The 17,232-nt window shown below is 47.1% G+C and overlaps 6 protein-coding genes across 9 annotated transcripts; 3 read left to right on the top strand and 3 right to left on the bottom strand.

The window, feature by feature from the left end:
- The first annotated feature begins 37 nt into the window (after positions 1–37).
- On the top strand, positions 38–2,681 carry BDBG_06572 (alpha-1,3-mannosyltransferase). The gene is made up of 3 exons (XM_002623087.2): positions 38–1,821; positions 1,877–2,605; positions 2,662–2,681. Exons 1-2 carry the CDS (start codon positions 393–395, stop codon positions 2,386–2,388), a joined length of 1,941 nt encoding a protein of 646 aa, XP_002623133.2. The 5' UTR covers positions 38–392; the 3' UTR covers positions 2,389–2,605; positions 2,662–2,681.
- Positions 2,682–2,812: 131 nt separating this feature from the next.
- BDBG_06571 (viral protein TPX) lies at positions 2,813–6,870 on the top strand. 3 transcript variants are annotated; one of them, XM_031722665.1, is made up of 4 exons: positions 2,813–3,791; positions 3,860–4,086; positions 4,150–4,448; positions 4,520–6,870. In XM_031722665.1, exons 2-4 carry the CDS (start codon positions 3,971–3,973, stop codon positions 5,800–5,802), a joined length of 1,698 nt encoding a protein of 565 aa, XP_031579504.1. In that variant the 5' UTR covers positions 2,813–3,791; positions 3,860–3,970; the 3' UTR covers positions 5,803–6,870. The 3 variants fall into 3 exon arrangements, with proteins under 3 accessions (XP_031579504.1, XP_031579503.1, XP_031579502.1); XM_031722666.1 differs by having other exon boundaries at positions 4,150–4,268; positions 4,340–6,501; XM_031722664.1 differs by having other exon boundaries at positions 4,150–6,870.
- On the bottom strand, positions 6,662–8,960 carry BDBG_06570 (MFS glucose transporter). Its single transcript, XM_002623085.2, has 2 exons — positions 8,469–8,960; positions 6,662–8,341 (listed from the first exon to the last, which is right to left on the bottom strand). The coding sequence occupies exons 1-2, from the start codon at positions 8,637–8,639 to the stop codon at positions 6,962–6,964; spliced, it is 1,551 nt and encodes a 516-aa protein (XP_002623131.2). The 5' UTR covers positions 8,640–8,960; the 3' UTR covers positions 6,662–6,961.
- Positions 8,961–9,061: 101 nt separating this feature from the next.
- Positions 9,062–11,114, bottom strand: BDBG_06569 (DUF1688 domain-containing protein). The gene is made up of 4 exons (XM_031722663.1): positions 10,891–11,114; positions 10,481–10,808; positions 10,248–10,421; positions 9,062–10,182 (listed from the first exon to the last, which is right to left on the bottom strand). The coding sequence occupies exons 1-4, from the start codon at positions 11,044–11,046 to the stop codon at positions 9,551–9,553; spliced, it is 1,290 nt and encodes a 429-aa protein (XP_031579501.1). The 5' UTR covers positions 11,047–11,114; the 3' UTR covers positions 9,062–9,550.
- Positions 11,115–11,129: 15 nt separating this feature from the next.
- Positions 11,130–13,789, bottom strand: BDBG_06568. Of its 2 annotated transcripts, XM_002623083.2 has the most exons (4): positions 12,963–13,448; positions 12,258–12,864; positions 11,928–12,169; positions 11,148–11,866 (listed from the first exon to the last, which is right to left on the bottom strand). In XM_002623083.2, the coding sequence occupies exons 2-4, from the start codon at positions 12,522–12,524 to the stop codon at positions 11,638–11,640; spliced, it is 738 nt and encodes a 245-aa protein (XP_002623129.1). In that variant the 5' UTR covers positions 12,525–12,864; positions 12,963–13,448; the 3' UTR covers positions 11,148–11,637. The 2 variants fall into 2 exon arrangements, with proteins under 2 accessions (XP_031579500.1, XP_002623129.1); XM_031722662.1 differs by having other exon boundaries at positions 11,130–11,866; positions 12,258–13,789.
- Positions 13,790–13,821: 32 nt separating this feature from the next.
- BDBG_06567 (CMGC/CDK/CDK8 protein kinase) lies at positions 13,822–16,004 on the top strand (the record flags this gene model as incomplete). Its single annotated transcript, XM_031722661.1, has 3 exons — positions 13,822–13,987; positions 14,718–14,877; positions 14,933–16,004. The coding sequence occupies 3 exons, from the start codon at positions 13,822–13,824 to the stop codon at positions 16,002–16,004; spliced, it is 1,398 nt and encodes a 465-aa protein (XP_031579499.1).
- Between the last annotated feature and the right edge of the window lie 1,228 nt (positions 16,005–17,232).

Below are 17,232 nucleotides of genomic sequence, written 5' to 3'. Positions count from 1 at the left end.
CGGGCTAGTCCAGGGGATTGCATCCACATCCACATGCGAATTGTGCAGCAAATATCTAGTTTTGAACGATGCAACTTCTATCCTGTTTTCCGTATAGAACTGGCGCTCCTAGCATCACCATAGGCCATGGATCGATAAACAACAGAAAAATGGCTTACGCCTACTCAAGACTATTCCGTACAGCACTGAGTCTAGATTCGTTTTCAAGAATTAATTGAGAGCGCCACTGGGAGCAGATCCCTCAAGGCCTCCCAGCACAAATGTGCGCCGACGCAAGTAAATACCAGGGAGCGCGAGCTGCTCCTTGAGTCCTTACTGGACGTTCCCACGGGCCAATAACTGCCCACTTCTAGACTACTTCTCATGCGTTTAGAAGATGCATAGGAACTCATATGGCCTCTAGGAGCCTTAGAGATGAGCCTTCCTCAGCCAATATGATGTGGTCCCGTCAGGTTAGTCGATATCGATTATCTCGCCGTTACTCTCCACCTCGAAGATGGAGAACTGCTGTGCGATTATTGTTTCTTTTATGCGCAATCACTTTGTGCTTTATGACTTTGACTTCCCTTGCACCCGAGCTATACATAAAAGAGCGACGAAGCGAATACAATACCCCGCCGATGACCGGAAACCCAAATCTCAAAGAAAACAAAGTCCTTCAGGATTCCCAGCCAGCGATGATGATTCCGGAAGCAGATATACTACCTGAGCTAGATCCTGTAGAGAAACATGATTTGGTTATGGATCCGCCGCCAGGAATACGAGAAGGCCATAGTAGGCGTATTACTACTTCACACCTCCAAACAAAAAAAGATGGAAACGTTGCTCATATTAGAGCTGGGCTTGAGTACATCCTGTCGATAATGCCGGATGAAATCCATATTAGGGAATTGTTGAAACCGATCGAGGGGACTGGGAAGGAGAAACTGCGAGAAGTCGGGCTGAGAACGAGAGCATATAACCGCTATTTCCAAGCCTGGGAAAATCTACATATTCTTGCAGAGGGTGGCATCATGTATGTGCGCGATGATATTATACAGTATCTACGAACTAACCCAAAAGCGCTGCCATCATCATCAACTTTCGCTGAGACCGTTCATCTGTATGAATCGTATCGCTCCTTTTCACAACGTTTGGCGACACATCTCTTCCCATGGACTTCCCCTGTTTTCCCCGGCCACATGCATCTCCATGTGAACTTTCAAAAAGGAGGTCGAGGGATTGTTTCCACAGCGGGAAATAAGCAAGCACCTTACCTACTTGTATCGATTAAATCTTTTCGACGACTTGGTTGCAATTTACCCATTGAGATCATGTATCTAGGTGATGGCGATCTGGGCGAAGATTATCGTGCCCAACTGGAAATGCTCCCAGGGGTTATTACAAGAGACCTTAGCCAGATGGTAAATGATGAGGGATGGGAGCTCAAGGGCTGGGCAGCCAAACCCTTCTCTATGCTACTCTCGAGTTTCCGGGAGGTCCTTTTCGTCGACGCCGATGCACTTTTCCTACAGAATCCGGAAGAACTCTTCGAAGAAAAAGCATATACAGAAACAGGCGCTTTATTCTTCAAAGACCGGCGTATCATGCCAGAATCGAAAAAGGAGTGGCTGCAACAAATTCTTCCCAGGCCCATATCTAGGAACGCCATGGCGACCAGATTTTGGACAGGCGAGAGCGGCCATATGCAAGAGTCCGGGGTTGTAGTGATCGACAAGTGGAGACATTTTATGGCAATGTTGCTTGTATGCAGGATGAACGGCTCTGATCGAGACGGGAATAAAGACGAGAATAAAATTGGTGTGTACGATATGGTTTATGGTAAGTTGCCTCCATTCCCTTAATCAACAATTTCAATCTGCTGATTCCACGTTAGGTGATAAAGAAACATTTTGGATTGGTTGGGAACTAGTTGGAGACACTCAATATGCATTTTATGGTGGAGCTACAGGCATTATTGGAAAGATTGAGGATCGTGGTTCAAAGGCTAAGGACGAGGAGACCCCGCCCAAAGATGAAATTACCCTCCAGCAGGACTCCAAAAACGGGAGACGGGCATCGTTAGAAGGAAATGAGCAAAAGCCAGAAAACTACACAATCTGCGGCCCCCAGCTACTACACTTGGATACCAATGGCATGCCGCTGTGGTTCAATGGATGGCTTCTAAGCAACAAATACGCCGATAGCAAGAAGCGGAAGCCAGCCGAGTTCGAGGCATACATGGTGGAGCCAGCTATTCCCGGGGAAGTTGATGCGTGGAAGCTTACTGAGAGCAACATTTGTTGCTTGACAGCCGATCGTACTTTTCCTGTAGATGACTCTGACAGGGAGACTGTGAAGATGCTCATTGATTTAGCCAAGGAAGTGGATGCTGTTAGCAAGCGCTAGAGAAACTTCATCCCACCCTGTGCCAATTGATAGCCGTGCTAGTCAAAATAAATCCGAACTTGGCAGCCAATGCTTTTCGGACCATCTATCCTCGCCTGGAGTACGATGACCCTCGATTAGGACTGAATGACAAGTCACTTAATCGTAGTGTATGCCAATGAGCAACAACTCCGGCGAGAAACACATGCCCTAACGATGGATTGAGCATTTATCATAGGTCCAAATGCTTAGTTCCTTCAAAACGGGTGCGCCTAGCTAACTTTTGCCAGGCAGGATGAACAAGCCGAGTGCTAATCCGGCGTATCTAAGATCTAAATGTCTATGACACGAATATCAACCTTCGGGAGCATTTATTGTTCCACGACGTCGGAGTGCTAGCAGGGATTGGACGTAAAATAAAGTTTTGTCCTGCGTCAATCTAGAGGGATATGTACTGTGCAGATGGTCAGATCTGGATAAATCTGACATGAAACCAAGAAAAACCTCCAAAAGTGCAGAGATTGCCGCATAAACAGCCGCGTTGACAACTTAAAAAAAACAAGACCAGATTTTTCAAATACTCCAAAAATCAAGATTCACAACCCCAAGCTCGTTGTTGGATATGGCATAGAGACGGCCTCGGGACGGAACAAGACGGCAAAGACACCAGTACCGTGGATTGGACTGAGAGCCCCATTTCAGACAATGTTTCTTATGGTACAGATAGCTGCATTCAAGTTGGCATCGAGCAACCGGAGCGTGTGAAAGCGAAGAGATTCCTGCTTTCGTGGATGTCGAAGAGGTTGGTCGATGGTGTTGACTGACCAACAGGCCTGGGCAGCTGACTAAGCACACGACGCAGCCTCTTTCTTGACAACCAAGCAGGTTCATGTTCAAGTTCATCATCCACACACTCCGTCGACAAGGTCTCCAGATACAGTGGTTCCTGACGGCCACATTCTCCAGATCTATTATCATGAACAAGACATGCAGGGTTATGATCCGATATTCGGGTCTGGTCTCAATCCTCCAGTTTCGTGCCTATACCCTGGGCATTCTATCAACCATTCTCCACAGACAAAGACATGTCTTTCAGGGTCTTCTCTTCTTCTAGGCTTTCATCCATACAATCGTTGATTGTATGACGCTTTTGAATGCCTAATGATTGATATCATTATAGATATCGTTAAAGATGGCGAATATATGTTGAATCGACATATATATTGCTGAGCCTCCTAGCTATCTACTTCCTATCTCTTCGGCTTCTATCTTAAGAGAAACAACACATGAGCTGAGCTACATATCTACTTGTATTAAGACTTCCACATTCATTACCACAGATTGGATTTTCATTCCACCAGTTAACCTGTGTCTCTCCATTGCAGCAATGGGGCGCGTTCTGTTACTTCCATTCCTTCTGCTTGGTGAGCTGCTCATTTGCGATGAAAACCAGGGGAGCTATAATACAGCATTTACTAAGTATTACTTGTAGGTGTCATTACATCGACCTACGCAGGAGGACAGGATGGCTATGCTGTTTGCGTAATCTGGTGTGCGTCTAAATTCAGCCATTCTGTGGCTGAATGTATCATGCTTGCAGGGCATGGAAGAGGACCTTGCTATGAGTGCGGCCCCTTCAGGACCTCTGACAACTGGCAATTTCGGAACGGCAAGTGCGTTAAAATTGGTGACGGCAAGGAACATTGCGAATATGATACGGTAAGGCAACTGACCTACTGTCGACTTCACGCTCATTTTAATCGCCATTAACTTTTTGTCTAGGGGTTGGGCTATTGCGTCCCTAGACGCCCGAATCCAAAGAGCACCAAGTCAAGGCCAACGACATTTAGAACGTCAACTAGGCGTTATCGTACGGATAAGAATGCGTATCCTACCGAGGAGTATCCTACTAACCCATACCCAACGAACGCATACCCAACAAAGGATTATCCTACTAAGAAGTACCCAACAGACACATACCCGACAGAGGAGTATCCTACCAACCCATACCCAACTGGCACTCGCCCAACAAAGGATTATCCTACTGAGAAGTATCCAGCAGACACATACCCGACAGAGGAGTATCCTACTAACCCATACCCAATGAATGCATACCCAACAAAGGATTATCCTACTGAGAAGTATCCAACAGACACATACCCGACAGAGGAGTATCCTACCAACCCATACCCAACTGGCACTCACCCAACAAAGGATTATCCTACTGAGAAGTATCCAACAGACACATACCCGACAGAGGAGTATCCTACCAACCCATACTCAACTGGCACTCACCCAACAAAGGATTATCCTACTGAGAAGTATCCAGCAGACACATACCCGACAGAGGAGTATCCTACCAGGGAGCATCCTACCAATCCATACCCAACTGGCACTCACCCAACTAAGGATTATCCTACTGAGAAGTATCCAACAGACACTTACCCGACAGAGGAGCATCCTACCAACCCTGGCACTCACCCAACTAAGGATTATCCTACTGAGAAGTATCCAGCAGACACATACCCGACAGAGGAGTATCCTACCAGGAAGTATCCTACTAACCCATACCCAACTGGTGCTTACCTGACAGAGGATTATCCTACTGAGGAGTACCCTACTGACTTATATCCCACCAAGGGGTATTCAATTAAGGGATATCCTACTAATCCATACCCAATTGATGCTTACCCAACAGAGGATTATCCTACTGAGGAGTACCCAACTGACCTATATCCCACCAAGGAGTATCCTACTAACCCATACCCAACTGGCGCTTACCCGACAGAGGATTATCCTACAGAAGAGTACCCAACTGACCTATATCCCACCGAGGAGTATCCGATTAAGGGATATCCTACGAAGGTTCAGACCAAAACACGAATTAAAACTCGTACTGAAACGCGCACTAGAACTCGCACCACTAGAACTCGCACCACTAGAACTCGCACCACTAGAACTCGCACCATAACTCGCACTCGCACTGCTACCACCACCACCACTGCAACCACAAGCCCAGTCACCACCACTACGAGCCCGGTCACCACTACCACTACGAGCCCGGTCACCACTACCACTACAACCAGCCCTGTGACAACTACAACCACCACCACAACTACACCGGTGACCACCACTACCACCACACCAGTAACCACCACCACCACCACTACCAGCCCTGCCACCACCACTACACCGGCGACCACCACTACCACCACACCAGTAACCACCACCACCACACCGGCGACCACCACCACCACCACTACCAGCCCTGCCACCACCACTACACCGGCGACCACCACTACCACCACACCAGTAACCACCACCACCACACCGGTGACCACCACCACTACTCCAGGAACCACTACCACTACACCAGCGACCACCACCACCACTACACAAATGACTACCACTACCACAACACCTGCCGTCATGTGACTGCCGTCACCGTCTGTGCAGTCATTGTCATTCCTTGATTGAAATATTTCTTTTGTCATTAGTTATTCTCTTCTATTCAGCTCCACTTAAAAACACAAGAAGAGCTTTATTATTTCAAAAAACGGATTTTCCTTAGAGAGAGAGAGTTAAAAGAATGAGTTGCCTTGGTTTGTGTTTTAAAAAAAATAATTCACTGCTATTTATTTCCTACTACTACTTAATACACTTTATTCTTTATTGCAGTTTTAATTAATTTAGGCTTTTTTCCCCCCCTTTTTCTTTTTCTTGAAATCATCTATTATGCCTTTATCTGGTCTCTTACTCCCCCCTCCCTCCTCTCTCTCAATAAACTATATATTCAGACATATCACTCGTGCAAATCTTAATGATTCTCAAAATAAAACTTGCACCTAATGCTAGCTACATTCTGCTAATCAAAGGGATTCTGTGATGCATAACATTTGGCTAGTTACATCCGGGGAATGCGCTTTTGCCTTTCGAGATACGAGGCCAGAAGCAGTGATCAATCGTTCGACCAAGCCGTTTAGCCAAATGTAATTTGTTCAGCTCCTCCTTGTCCGTGGGCGCCCATTTGGCGAGAGAGAAGCGAACAGGCCAGGATATCATGGCTCACCCAGGGGTGATTGTGGTTGCAGGCTAGTACGTACATACATTACATACAATATAGACCGATTCAGCTTAAGAAAAATTATGGGGTGATGAGGATCATCGCATCTCGGGCCTCTCTTTCCTTTAATTTTTTATGAAGATTGATTTTTCAACAGGGGAGCCAGTGATAATGGGCACGCAACGCGGTAGATTGGGATGGAGGGGTGGGAAAGATGGCCTTATATCCTACTCCTGTGCTACGTCTGTGGAATTATGTGAAAAGTATATTTATTATTTGCTACAACAAGCCGCCGTACTAAGTGTTTAACTTTTTCAAAATGAACGATTTATTGAGATAGCGGGTATGAAAGTGGAAGAAAATAATATGACCAGTATAGCACATGCACTTATTACCACATATCTTGATCTACACTATGACATTGATAAAGAAATTAGACGAGCTCGTAGCTCCCAATCCCGCGAAGGAAGAAAACAAGAGGAAAAAACTTGGAGGAATACGAAATACATGGGACGAGAAAGCAAATATAATCTAATCAACCCTCCTCTCCTCCCGCAGGCCCCAAACCTCCTCCATAGTAGATTTCCCCTTCGTCTCCGGGAGCCACGATGCCAAAAACGAACCCAACACCACAGCCAAAGCCGTGAACACCCAATAGATCCTCCCTTTCCCTCCCATCGCCACATTAAGCGGCGGGAAGAACTGCGCTACAACAAAAGTAGCAGTCCAGTTGGCGCCCAGGGCCCAGCTCTGGGCTGCACCAACTGCCTCGGGCCCAACGAGTTCCGACGCAAGGATAAATGGAACGGGTCCAAGCCCGACTGCAAAGCTGGCTACGAATAGGAGCGTCGCGATGGCGGAGAGAATTTGGAAATTGAACGCGATGCCCAGCGCGAGGAGCATGGAGTTGAGGCCCATGCCTGTGATGCTGAGGAGGAGGCATGTTTTGCGGCCTAGTTTATCGGCCAGTGGGGCGCAGAGGAGGGTAACTATGAGATTGAGAGCGGAGATCACGACGGCGAGCAGCGGGGCGGTGGTTGGGAGGATGTCAGATAGGATGGAGACGCTGTACATGACTATACTATTGATGCCGGTGAATTGTTGGGTGACCATGACGGCGATGACTGCGATGATTGCAGGGCGGTATGTTGGGCTTGCGACGACCCCTAGCATGGAGACGGGGGGGCGCTTGGGAGGAAGATTCCCGGCTGGTGGTGTGAGGAGAGATTCTTCCTCTGATGTTCGGGTATCAGTCTCGCCAGGTGGGACTCGCCAGGCTTTTACTTCTGGTTCAATATCATTATTCTTTCCGCGGATGCGCTGAAGGATTCGTCGCGCATGGATAGCACGTTGATGTTCAGCCAGCCAGATGGGGCTCTCAGGAACAAAGAACAATCCAAGCAGTTCCAGAGCACCAATCGCACCAGCAACCGCAAGGATAATACGCCATAGGCTATCTCTGCTTAGGAAGTACCCCAGAGATTGGGAAAGTAATATTCCAACATTGGTCATGACCTGTGTAAAGGCGCCGAAGAACCCTCGTTGGCTCACATGCACCACTTCCGCTATATATATAGGCCCGACAACGATCGCGGCGCCTGCTCCAATGCCTGAGATTAACCGTCCCGCACTCAGCGATTCGATTCCGGTGGCAAGGGTTTCGGCAATGGGGCCTAGAACAAAGAATATCGTAGTCGCGCGGAGAGCGAGGAGCCTGCCGTATTTGGTTGCGAAGGGGCCAGCAATAAGAGCTCCTAGAAGACCGCCTAGGGTATAACTTGACGTAACGATGCCGAATTGAAACTCATTCATCGGGATACATTGGGGTAGCCCCGAAGTTGTTGTTTGCCCTTTTAAAGTAATACTTTTCTTCAAACAGGTGATGACGTCTTTGGGAGCATTGAGCTCAGCCTTTGAAGTGGAAAAGAAAGGGTTGGTTTTCCCGTTAGCAAGCTGTGTTGACTGGAAAACCAACTTATAGAACTCGAGACTGTGGGATAATCCCATGTAAATACGCAGTAGAGAGGCATTTCCTTACTAGATGGTAGCCAAATTGAAGGGGGCCCAAGGTGGTGATGAATATGATGAACAGCAGATATGGCGTCACAGGCGATTCGGATGCCGACGACGTCGTGAGCGTCATCATTGCGGACTTGAGCCTTTGAGGGCAGGCAAGATTCGAGAAATCCTCCGATAATACTGGCAGCATTCGGCTGAATCTGTTACTCGGGGGGTTCTCGACATATAGGATTCACAAGTATCTCAGTATCCGGAAACAGGGAGATAGAGTTGCACCTTGGCAGCCGCACGCAGCAAGCCACACAGCCTAGTTAGGGCTAGGTTAGAGCTCACCGTGTACATTTCAACCACATCTTACATGTAACTACAGTATATAGATCTGATGTAAAGAGTTAACTACTGACTGCATCACTGCTTCAATAATCAGATCAATCAAGGTGGTAGGTGGTGCCAAGAGCTGCACTTTGTTTCTCGTGGTGCCAATATAGGCTTCTCTGGAGTTGAATAGCTGGCTTTCTGAAGATGCCAGCAGTGCTTGATATGTTTGGACTCCAGCATTGAAATGAAATATACCCGCAGCAGGCACGTTTAAGACGACTACTCCGTAAGAATTTTGGGAAGCAAGTGAGCTCATTATAAAAGCATCATAGTCTAAGTTCCGGACTACTCCTTGTTACTGGTAGAGATATTTGTAGTAGAAGCAAGCCGAATATCTATTCAATATGCCCTATCGAGAAATACTTCATTCAATAGAGGCATGCCAGGGCAGAACGAGTTAAACCACCTACTATGCCATGCAGCTAGAGCGCTGCATAATGAAAAATATTTTCTGACTGAACATAGTTATATAAAAATACCACTTTTCGAGAAATTAATGAAGCAGGATCTAGCCCCGACGTTGTTATTATTTGTTCTTTTGCCGCTCGATGAAATGTGCGAAGTATCCCGCAACACTATTCTTCACCTCAAGAAGTTTTGATTTCTCTATTGGACCTCTGTTCTTTAACAGGCTTCAAACCTATCGGACTAAAATATCGACTCCAGCAACCGAGCCGCACGAGAAATCTCATGACTTAAATTTGGTCATTGATGGATAATCACTCAAAAAATTGTACCATCGCTTTTAACAACGATCGGACTCGATTTGGTGGTTGGGCGACGCTGTGCTGCTATTTCACGACCCGATTTCCACGTCCCCGCCTCAAGGAGCTGCGCCATAGTGAGATGGACACCGTTCGTACGAGATAGCACCATGCTGTACAGCCTATCAATCAACACTAAGGTCATAGCCCGCCATTCGACGATAACATCATCTCCTGCTTCGAACTGTGGCAGTTCGCTCCCAGATGCTTTCAACCCTCGATCAAGCGCTTCTTTCTTAAGAGATAGAACGCCCAAGTCAACAAACAAGCCACCGTTGCGGTATTCAGCCAATGCGGTAAGTGCCTCGGCGTTGGTCCATTGCAGGCCAAGCACGCGCTGGAACGGGACCATTAGCGAGTAAGTGAGCCACTGGGTAAGTTTGTGAAATGGTTGAATGTATTCGGAGCGATTGCCATCATTAGAGCCCCTTTGTTTCTGCAGAACGCCCAATGGCCATGCGTCACCAATAGGATGTCCGTTAACCGTTGTACGGCCTTCGGGCCAGACGGGGATCAGGAGGTTTTGAAGAATGTCCCAAAATGCTAGAATATCAAGCTCTGAAGACTTTCCGGCAGATTTCACCATATAGTCTACATAATGCATTCAACACGGTTTCCTTGCAGCAATTTCGAGTGTGTGGATGGAATGTGCATACCAACAAGATTGCCTGGGCGGCCTTGAATCCCAAAGACTTCAGAATGAGAGAGCAGTGATTTTCCTAAGCTTCTGAGCAAGGCTGCGCGGGAATCAACTCCTAGCATCGGATTGCCGCCCGAGACCTGAAACCCTTCCGCTAGCACCTCGGTGGTTAGCTGCTCCAGCCCCTTCCCTGCGAGAAATATCAAAATTAGTACGTCAACATTTTCAACGAGGCCATCAGTGACTTACCGTCAACCCGAGGAGCCTTTCCCGCCTTATCGGCAGCAAAAGCCAGCGAGTTGAACATATGCAAGGACGCAACTGCGAGGCCTTCGCTCCGCTCATACGTCCGGTTCGTCCCCGGCTCGATGTACCGCCACTGGTCACCGGCCCCAGCATCCAGGAGAACAGACACAAAGAATAAGTCGATAAGCCGACGCGTTATTTCATAATCATCACAGTTATCTTTCTTCCAATCTTGCATGATATTCGCGACGCGAGGTATATTGCCAACATCGAAGTGTTGCCAGCGCCCATGCGGGGGAATTTCATGGAATTTATCCGGGCCAAAATCCCGCTGGACGGATATTGTCAGCGTAAGCCGCCCACCAACCCACGCCTTGAGCTGAACGATAGTTTGGTGGGTTTTCCGGACATACCTTGATAATGGAACTCACAAAGTCTGCGACTGCGTCCATTCGATCTTCATGTAGGTCGAAGTGGTTTAACTTCCCGGCTCTTGCGGCATCCTCCACGATTTTTGCACGCTCCCGAATGGCGCGTAGCGATAGAAGATACTTGACTTTTGAATCCATGTCAAACTATTTATTAAGGATTAAATATATGTATAGTGAGTGATCGTTTGGAATAGAACATATCGCCCACCATGTTACCCGCGCGCGCGGGGCTCATTTGGGAATAATCACATGATACCGCCAGTCCTACTCGAACTCGAATGATGATCTCATTGCCTCATTTGTATTGTATTTAATAGTTTTCAAAACGATGAGAGTGTTATAGTTATGGCCTGGAACTTATGTTTCTCTCTATCGATGATATCAAAAATCTCATTTTGCAGTACATTAACGTTTCAATTTGAAGGGATTGCAGCATTTCAAACCGATTGCTCACTGTCCCTGCTCCTTCTCCAATGCCGCCTGGTCAACGGGCGGTGCAATGCCATTAGCCTTCTATCAGAGAGCACGGAAAGAGGAGAGAAGACAAGATTTTTTCTGGCGCAGTGGCCTTTTATTATATTATCTGGCGAGAAAAAGCAAATAGCGTTAACCATTGCTCTGCCTGAACCAGCAACTCTTTTTCTATCCTACGTTTGATGACCAAGTGTTATAATAATAACCAAGCAGTAGGGGGTTAAGGTTGAATATATACTGCCTTCAAGATGCTAATTATATGAGCTCCCGGTTCGCCTCTGCCGTAATATTTTCGGATCTTGTCCCTCTGTTCGTGGATTCGAGTACATTAGCATTATCCTGCCTTAATAATCTGAATGTGATTTCCACTGTGAACTGCCCGGTGGGTATTTGAAAAGATGGCATTGAACCGTTTCGTCTCCACTCAATTAACCAACGGATTGTACGCGTACATCGCATCAAGAATAGAACCAAATGGGTGATCCTAGATGTGTAACAGTTATCAGCACAGATTCGTCGCAGGTGACATCGGATAGATGTTTTACCCCAATCCCAACCCGAAGCTTAGGCCAATTCCAGCCACTATTTGGATCATTCTCGTGTTGCTGTCATCGCAGTCCCATTCACACCATGAGTAGTTTTCTATCAAGCCCGTGATGGTACAGCCAAAGGAGTAGAAAACAACAATGATGTCGATAACTAAGTTAAAAACCAGTGGCATCGCTCTCCCCCGGCGCAGATACAAGCAGACTAAATTGAAGAAGCTGATCAAAGCCGTGCATATGCCCTAATGAGAAGGCGATGGACAGAAGTAAGCATTTCGATGTCACATATTATTTCCTAACATGACTTTTTGAGAGAGCTAATATAGTTACCAGTATCATCATCCAAGCGCAACTTTCTCTGACTGTCCAGTCTATATGAGAGTCACGCCAGAAGGCGTGGATCCCTAGTAAAACGGTAAATGTGAAGGCGAAAGCCAACACCGAGAGAGCGAGAGAAAGCCATGTTAGAGCCAATGTCATGTGAAAGGCTTCCGCAGTCGAGTTGCGCATCAACGGAATGTTGGTTTGTGTGTTTGCATCTGGAGACTCAGCATTGGCATCGACGAGAAGCGGCGTATTTTCCGAGTTATGTTCCATCTTGAATTCGAGCAGTCAGATTATCAAATAGGGTTTGGTTTGGGGACTTGAAGCGCTCTCTCTCTAAAATTTCCCCGATCCAGGTCGGCTGGCTGATAAGTATTAACTGCTGGGAAAATTCTGAATCAGATTCATCCCCTTCGAGGAGCGGATGTTCCATGCTATATCTAGACGAGATAGCGAACTCGGTGAGAACACGTTGAACATCTCGAATTCGACAGATTGGCAACTTCTTATCGTCTCCTCCCCAAAAGGACTACCTTTGAGTGATCTCCCGTGGTGGTTAGGCTATTCTTAGTTAAACCGCAAAACCACCCCCAAGGGAAGTTTGAGCTGAGCGCTAGTTAAAATGACCAAGTAAGCTCGAAATGTCTTAATATAGTATCCCCCAAACTTAGGGAACTAATATGTTTGGTGCTTAGTTTGGAGTGGGCTTACGATGCGTAGAATCAGCAGCGTTAATCTGCTAATGACACTTTTTGAACCTTAAAAAGACTAAGGGCTTTTAATAGTCGCCTCCTGAAACGCTACCGAGTACTACGCTGTATGTATGTCACCGAGATGTGTCCGAAAGCTCCACGAGGGTACGAGCATATGAGGTGTGTCGATAATTGGTCCGCCAAAGCCGCCAGTGAGAATAAATAAAAATATTATTTTTCTGCGAGAATGTCGTTCGGTTCAAGCCAGCTTGGAAAAATCTGAATCCTGCCTATCAACAAGGTAGAAATAAGCCAGCCAAGGGTACCGCAATCCCTTGGTTTCGTAGCCCGCATAAAGCCTAAAAAGGATTCCAAAAAAATGGGAGTAAGAACACGTAGCCTGTAGCTTGACGGCGGGCTACATCACCCACCCCGTCCCCATTTTCAAGAGGAGAAGCTATATACTAGTTTGCTGTCAAGGGGCTGGATGGATGGATACGCTTTGAGCCCTGGGATGGATGGATGCCCAGACTGGTCACATGACCGGATAGGCAACACCCTTGAGCTGCTCGACGCCAACGCAGCAAACGAACATGGCGATACAAGATCTTCAACAAGACGCATTCGGTTTCCCATCTATCCCATGAACATTAATCATCCCTGATCAACACCCTGCTACTGGGCACCTAGGTATCACCATGCATCTATCCCCGCAGTCGCTGAACCCCGTTGGGGCATGATAAGTACGAGACCCCGCTAAACATTAGCCCCCCGCGGCCGCCCCCCACCCCCCCAAAACAAATCTATCGTGGCGCGGGAGTTTCGGCCAGATCTCAGACCACTGACACGCCCTAGGTCCGGTCCGTTACCAATCCGCAATGAGCCTCAGTAACCCGCCGCACTCCGCCGGCGGAGGTTCGTTGTCTGATGCGGCGTCTGCAAGATCGACCCACGCTTCCAGATCTTCGGCCGGTGCGTTGAATAATAATAACAATGGCAATCCCTCACTGGGCTTGAAGAGGAGTGTGCAAGCAGCTTTTGATGGTAATTGATATTATTCTCTTTTACGCCTTATATGCCCGGCTCCTCACCGAAATCATCCCTCTCAAGTTCACCTGCCTCACCTGTTGCCTCCACTTTGCCCTCGATCCACTTATTCTCTATTTGCTTGGTTGCGCAATTCTCCCCAGTGGAACGCGGTCGATTTCCAGCTGCCGGTTCATGCCCTTTCAAATTTCAGCCTCGAAGTTAAATTTTAGGTTTGGGCCTTTTAAGGAGACACCAGCTTCTTGCTTCTTACAAAGTTCAACTTGGTGCCCTATTATATTTCTGAATATTTCTTTCTTCAGTCTTGCATAACTCCTTATATGGACTTCCGTGTCTCTCGCATTTTATTCTATCCGCCAAATTTTTCCCTGTTATTAACCCAATTTCTGCCTTCCCGAAATGTCAAAGCGCAGTTTTCACGATATAAGCTCCTTGAGAGCCAGCGTATTACGAGGTAACCTTACTTTATTTCTGGTTTCCTCTCCTCTTGACGTTGATGTCGAGGTCATTCTGTTTTTCATTTTTAAACTGTGTCCTTTTGCTCTTAGGGCTTGTTGGCTTACCCTGGCTTCTTTGACCCGACCCACTATTTCCATTTAAGTTCCATGTTGGTTCCGCTCTGTGTCAAAGCTCAATCGGCAAACCGGAGGCATATCGAGCAGCGCTGTTGGTTTGTGTCATTCGAGTTTCCTGTTAAAATTGATACTTACTAGAATATCATGCGCAGATACGCTGGAGCCAAAAAAGTCGCCTGGGGTTGGTTATGCTAGCAAAGTTCACATTCGGGAGAAGTACCACATCGTCGGATTCATCAGCAGTGGCACCTATGGACGAGTTTACAAGGCCATCGGTAGAAATGGTCAGAAGCGGGAGTTTGCCATTAAAAAGTTTGTACACGCAATTCCGTGACTTACGAATGTTTACCGAGGCTGACAACCATAGGTTCAAACCCGACAAGGAAGGGGAAATAATACAGTATACGGGCCTATCTCAGTCAGCGATTCGAGAAATGGCACTATGTTCTGAGTTATCGCATGCGAATGTTGTTCATCTAGAAGAGATAATTCTCGAAGACAAATGTATCTTCATGGTCTTTGAATATACAGAACACGATCTCCTACAGATTATCCACCACCACACACAACCTCAACGACATCCCATACCTGCTCCTATGGTAAAATCGATATTATTCCAACTTCTGAACGGGCTGCTGTATCTCCATAGTAATTGGGTTTTGCACCGAGATCTTAAACCTGCAAATATTCTAGTTACATCGACTGGCGCGGTCCGTATTGGCGATCTCGGTCTTGCGCGTCTATTTTACAAACCTCTCAATTCCCTCTTCTCCGGCGACAAAGTTGTTGTGACAATCTGGTACCGGGCGCCTGAATTATTACTTGGGAGCCGACATTATACGCCTGCTATCGACCTCTGGGCAGTTGGCTGCATATTTGCGGAATTACTCTCACTGCGCCCTATATTTAAAGGAGAAGAAGCCAAGATGGACAGCAAAAAAACGGTACCCTTTCAGCGTAATCAAATGCTCAAGATCATTGAAATTCTGGGAATACCAAGCAAGGAAGCCTGGCCCGGTCTTACCTCAATGCCAGAGTACGCGCAGCTTCAGACATTAGTTTTATCACGTGGCGGCGGCCACCTGAGCAAGCTATCAAACTTGGAGGCGTGGTATCATGCGTGTGTCAAGGCCGCGGGATATCCATCATCTCCATCCGGGTCTCCTGGAAGGGAAGGGTTTGACCTTCTTTCCCGCCTTTTAGAATACGATCCCAAGAAGCGCCTAACCGCCGAAGAGGCGCTGAAACATCCATATTTCTCGATTGGTACCCCCGTGACCGCGAATTGCTTTGAGGGTTTCGCAGGGAAATATCCGAACCGACGAGTTAGCCAGGATGACAATGATATCCGGACAAGCAGTTTGCCGGGTACGAAAAGGAGTGGGCTCCCGGATGATACCTTGACTTCCAGAGCAGCAAAACGACATAAAGAAGGATAAATGCATGGGAACACACAACTCCAATTCGGTTCATATTAGGTGTTATAATTTTATGGTTGGGCGTAGTTGGTGGCACATACCTTGGGCTTGCTTTACTGTTATCTTTGATGGATTTCTTCCAGTTTTGGGGCTTGGTATTTTCGATGCGCAATGATCTGATCTTGCACATGCATTCTTGACACCAAAGAATAACTACTTCTTTCCTAAATCTAAAGATGCCATGTAGCTGGGTTCTGTCATCCGTTCACACCTCCTACAAAGGGAATCGAAGCACAACAACAGAATGATCTGGGGTTGAGTAGTGCAGTACACGTAACAGACCCGGTCTCTATGCAAGAACCATCAAGATAAAAGCTTTGAGTAGACTATTGTAGGCCGTACCCTGGGATTTCAACCCGGAACCCAATTCTCAATTCCCAATTCTGCCCTGCCCAAGCAACGCATCAGTGCTAGAGCATCATCGTAATCATGAAGTGCTGTGACATATCTGAATAAAGCCTCCGACACCTCGTGCGTGGTCGCTCCTCTACCGCTCATTCACCTCAGGCGAGTTCTAGAGCTTTGACTGGTTTTTCGTTTTTTGCATCTGCTTGTCCACTCTGCAGCGCCAAGTAGACGGCTGGGCCCAGTATCATATACTTGATTCGTCGTGCGGAATGGGCCGTGGAATACTAGTGCTTCTGTTATGCTTGTCTCCATGTGAGAAATCGCCACAGAGGTTGATCCTGGCGGTGACGCATCGCTTGTGGCTGAGAAGACTGGCTGGTTCGGTTTTCTTTGCCGGAAACAGGGCGGCGAAAATTGATCTTTGTTCCTTGTTGGAAACAGTCATTGATCATTATTTATTGGAACTGGAAGTTCCCTTCACTTCATGACTGTATGTATGTATGTCATTCACCCTGAGGAAGCCGCCATAAAAAGAGTTGTAGCTTCTCCCCTGCGTTGTTCAAATCTAACTTCATAGCCGCCCCATCCTGAGACTACCCAGCGAATGACAGCTTGTGCGTAGATATTCGTCCACAGCATTCTGAAATTAGATTCGAAGTTAAAAATACTTGCGTTTTCCTGTTCGGCGGCAAATGAAAACTATTCAAAAGGACCTTAGCCAGGAACTCCGCTCAGCCTTTCTGGTTCAGCGGCTCAACTCCCGCCATCGTCGAACTCAAGTTCAACTCTGCCAAAACAGTTAACTATTTAATCCATCTTCCACCTCGCACCGCTGACATCT

This window comes from Blastomyces gilchristii (assembly GCF_000003855.2).
Source record: "Blastomyces gilchristii SLH14081 genomic scaffold supercont1.14, whole genome shotgun sequence".
NCBI classification, from domain to species: Eukaryota; Fungi; Ascomycota; class Eurotiomycetes; order Onygenales; family Ajellomycetaceae; genus Blastomyces; species Blastomyces gilchristii.
Note: the sequence above shows the minus strand (reverse complement) of the source record. Positions and strands in the feature narration are given on the sequence as shown.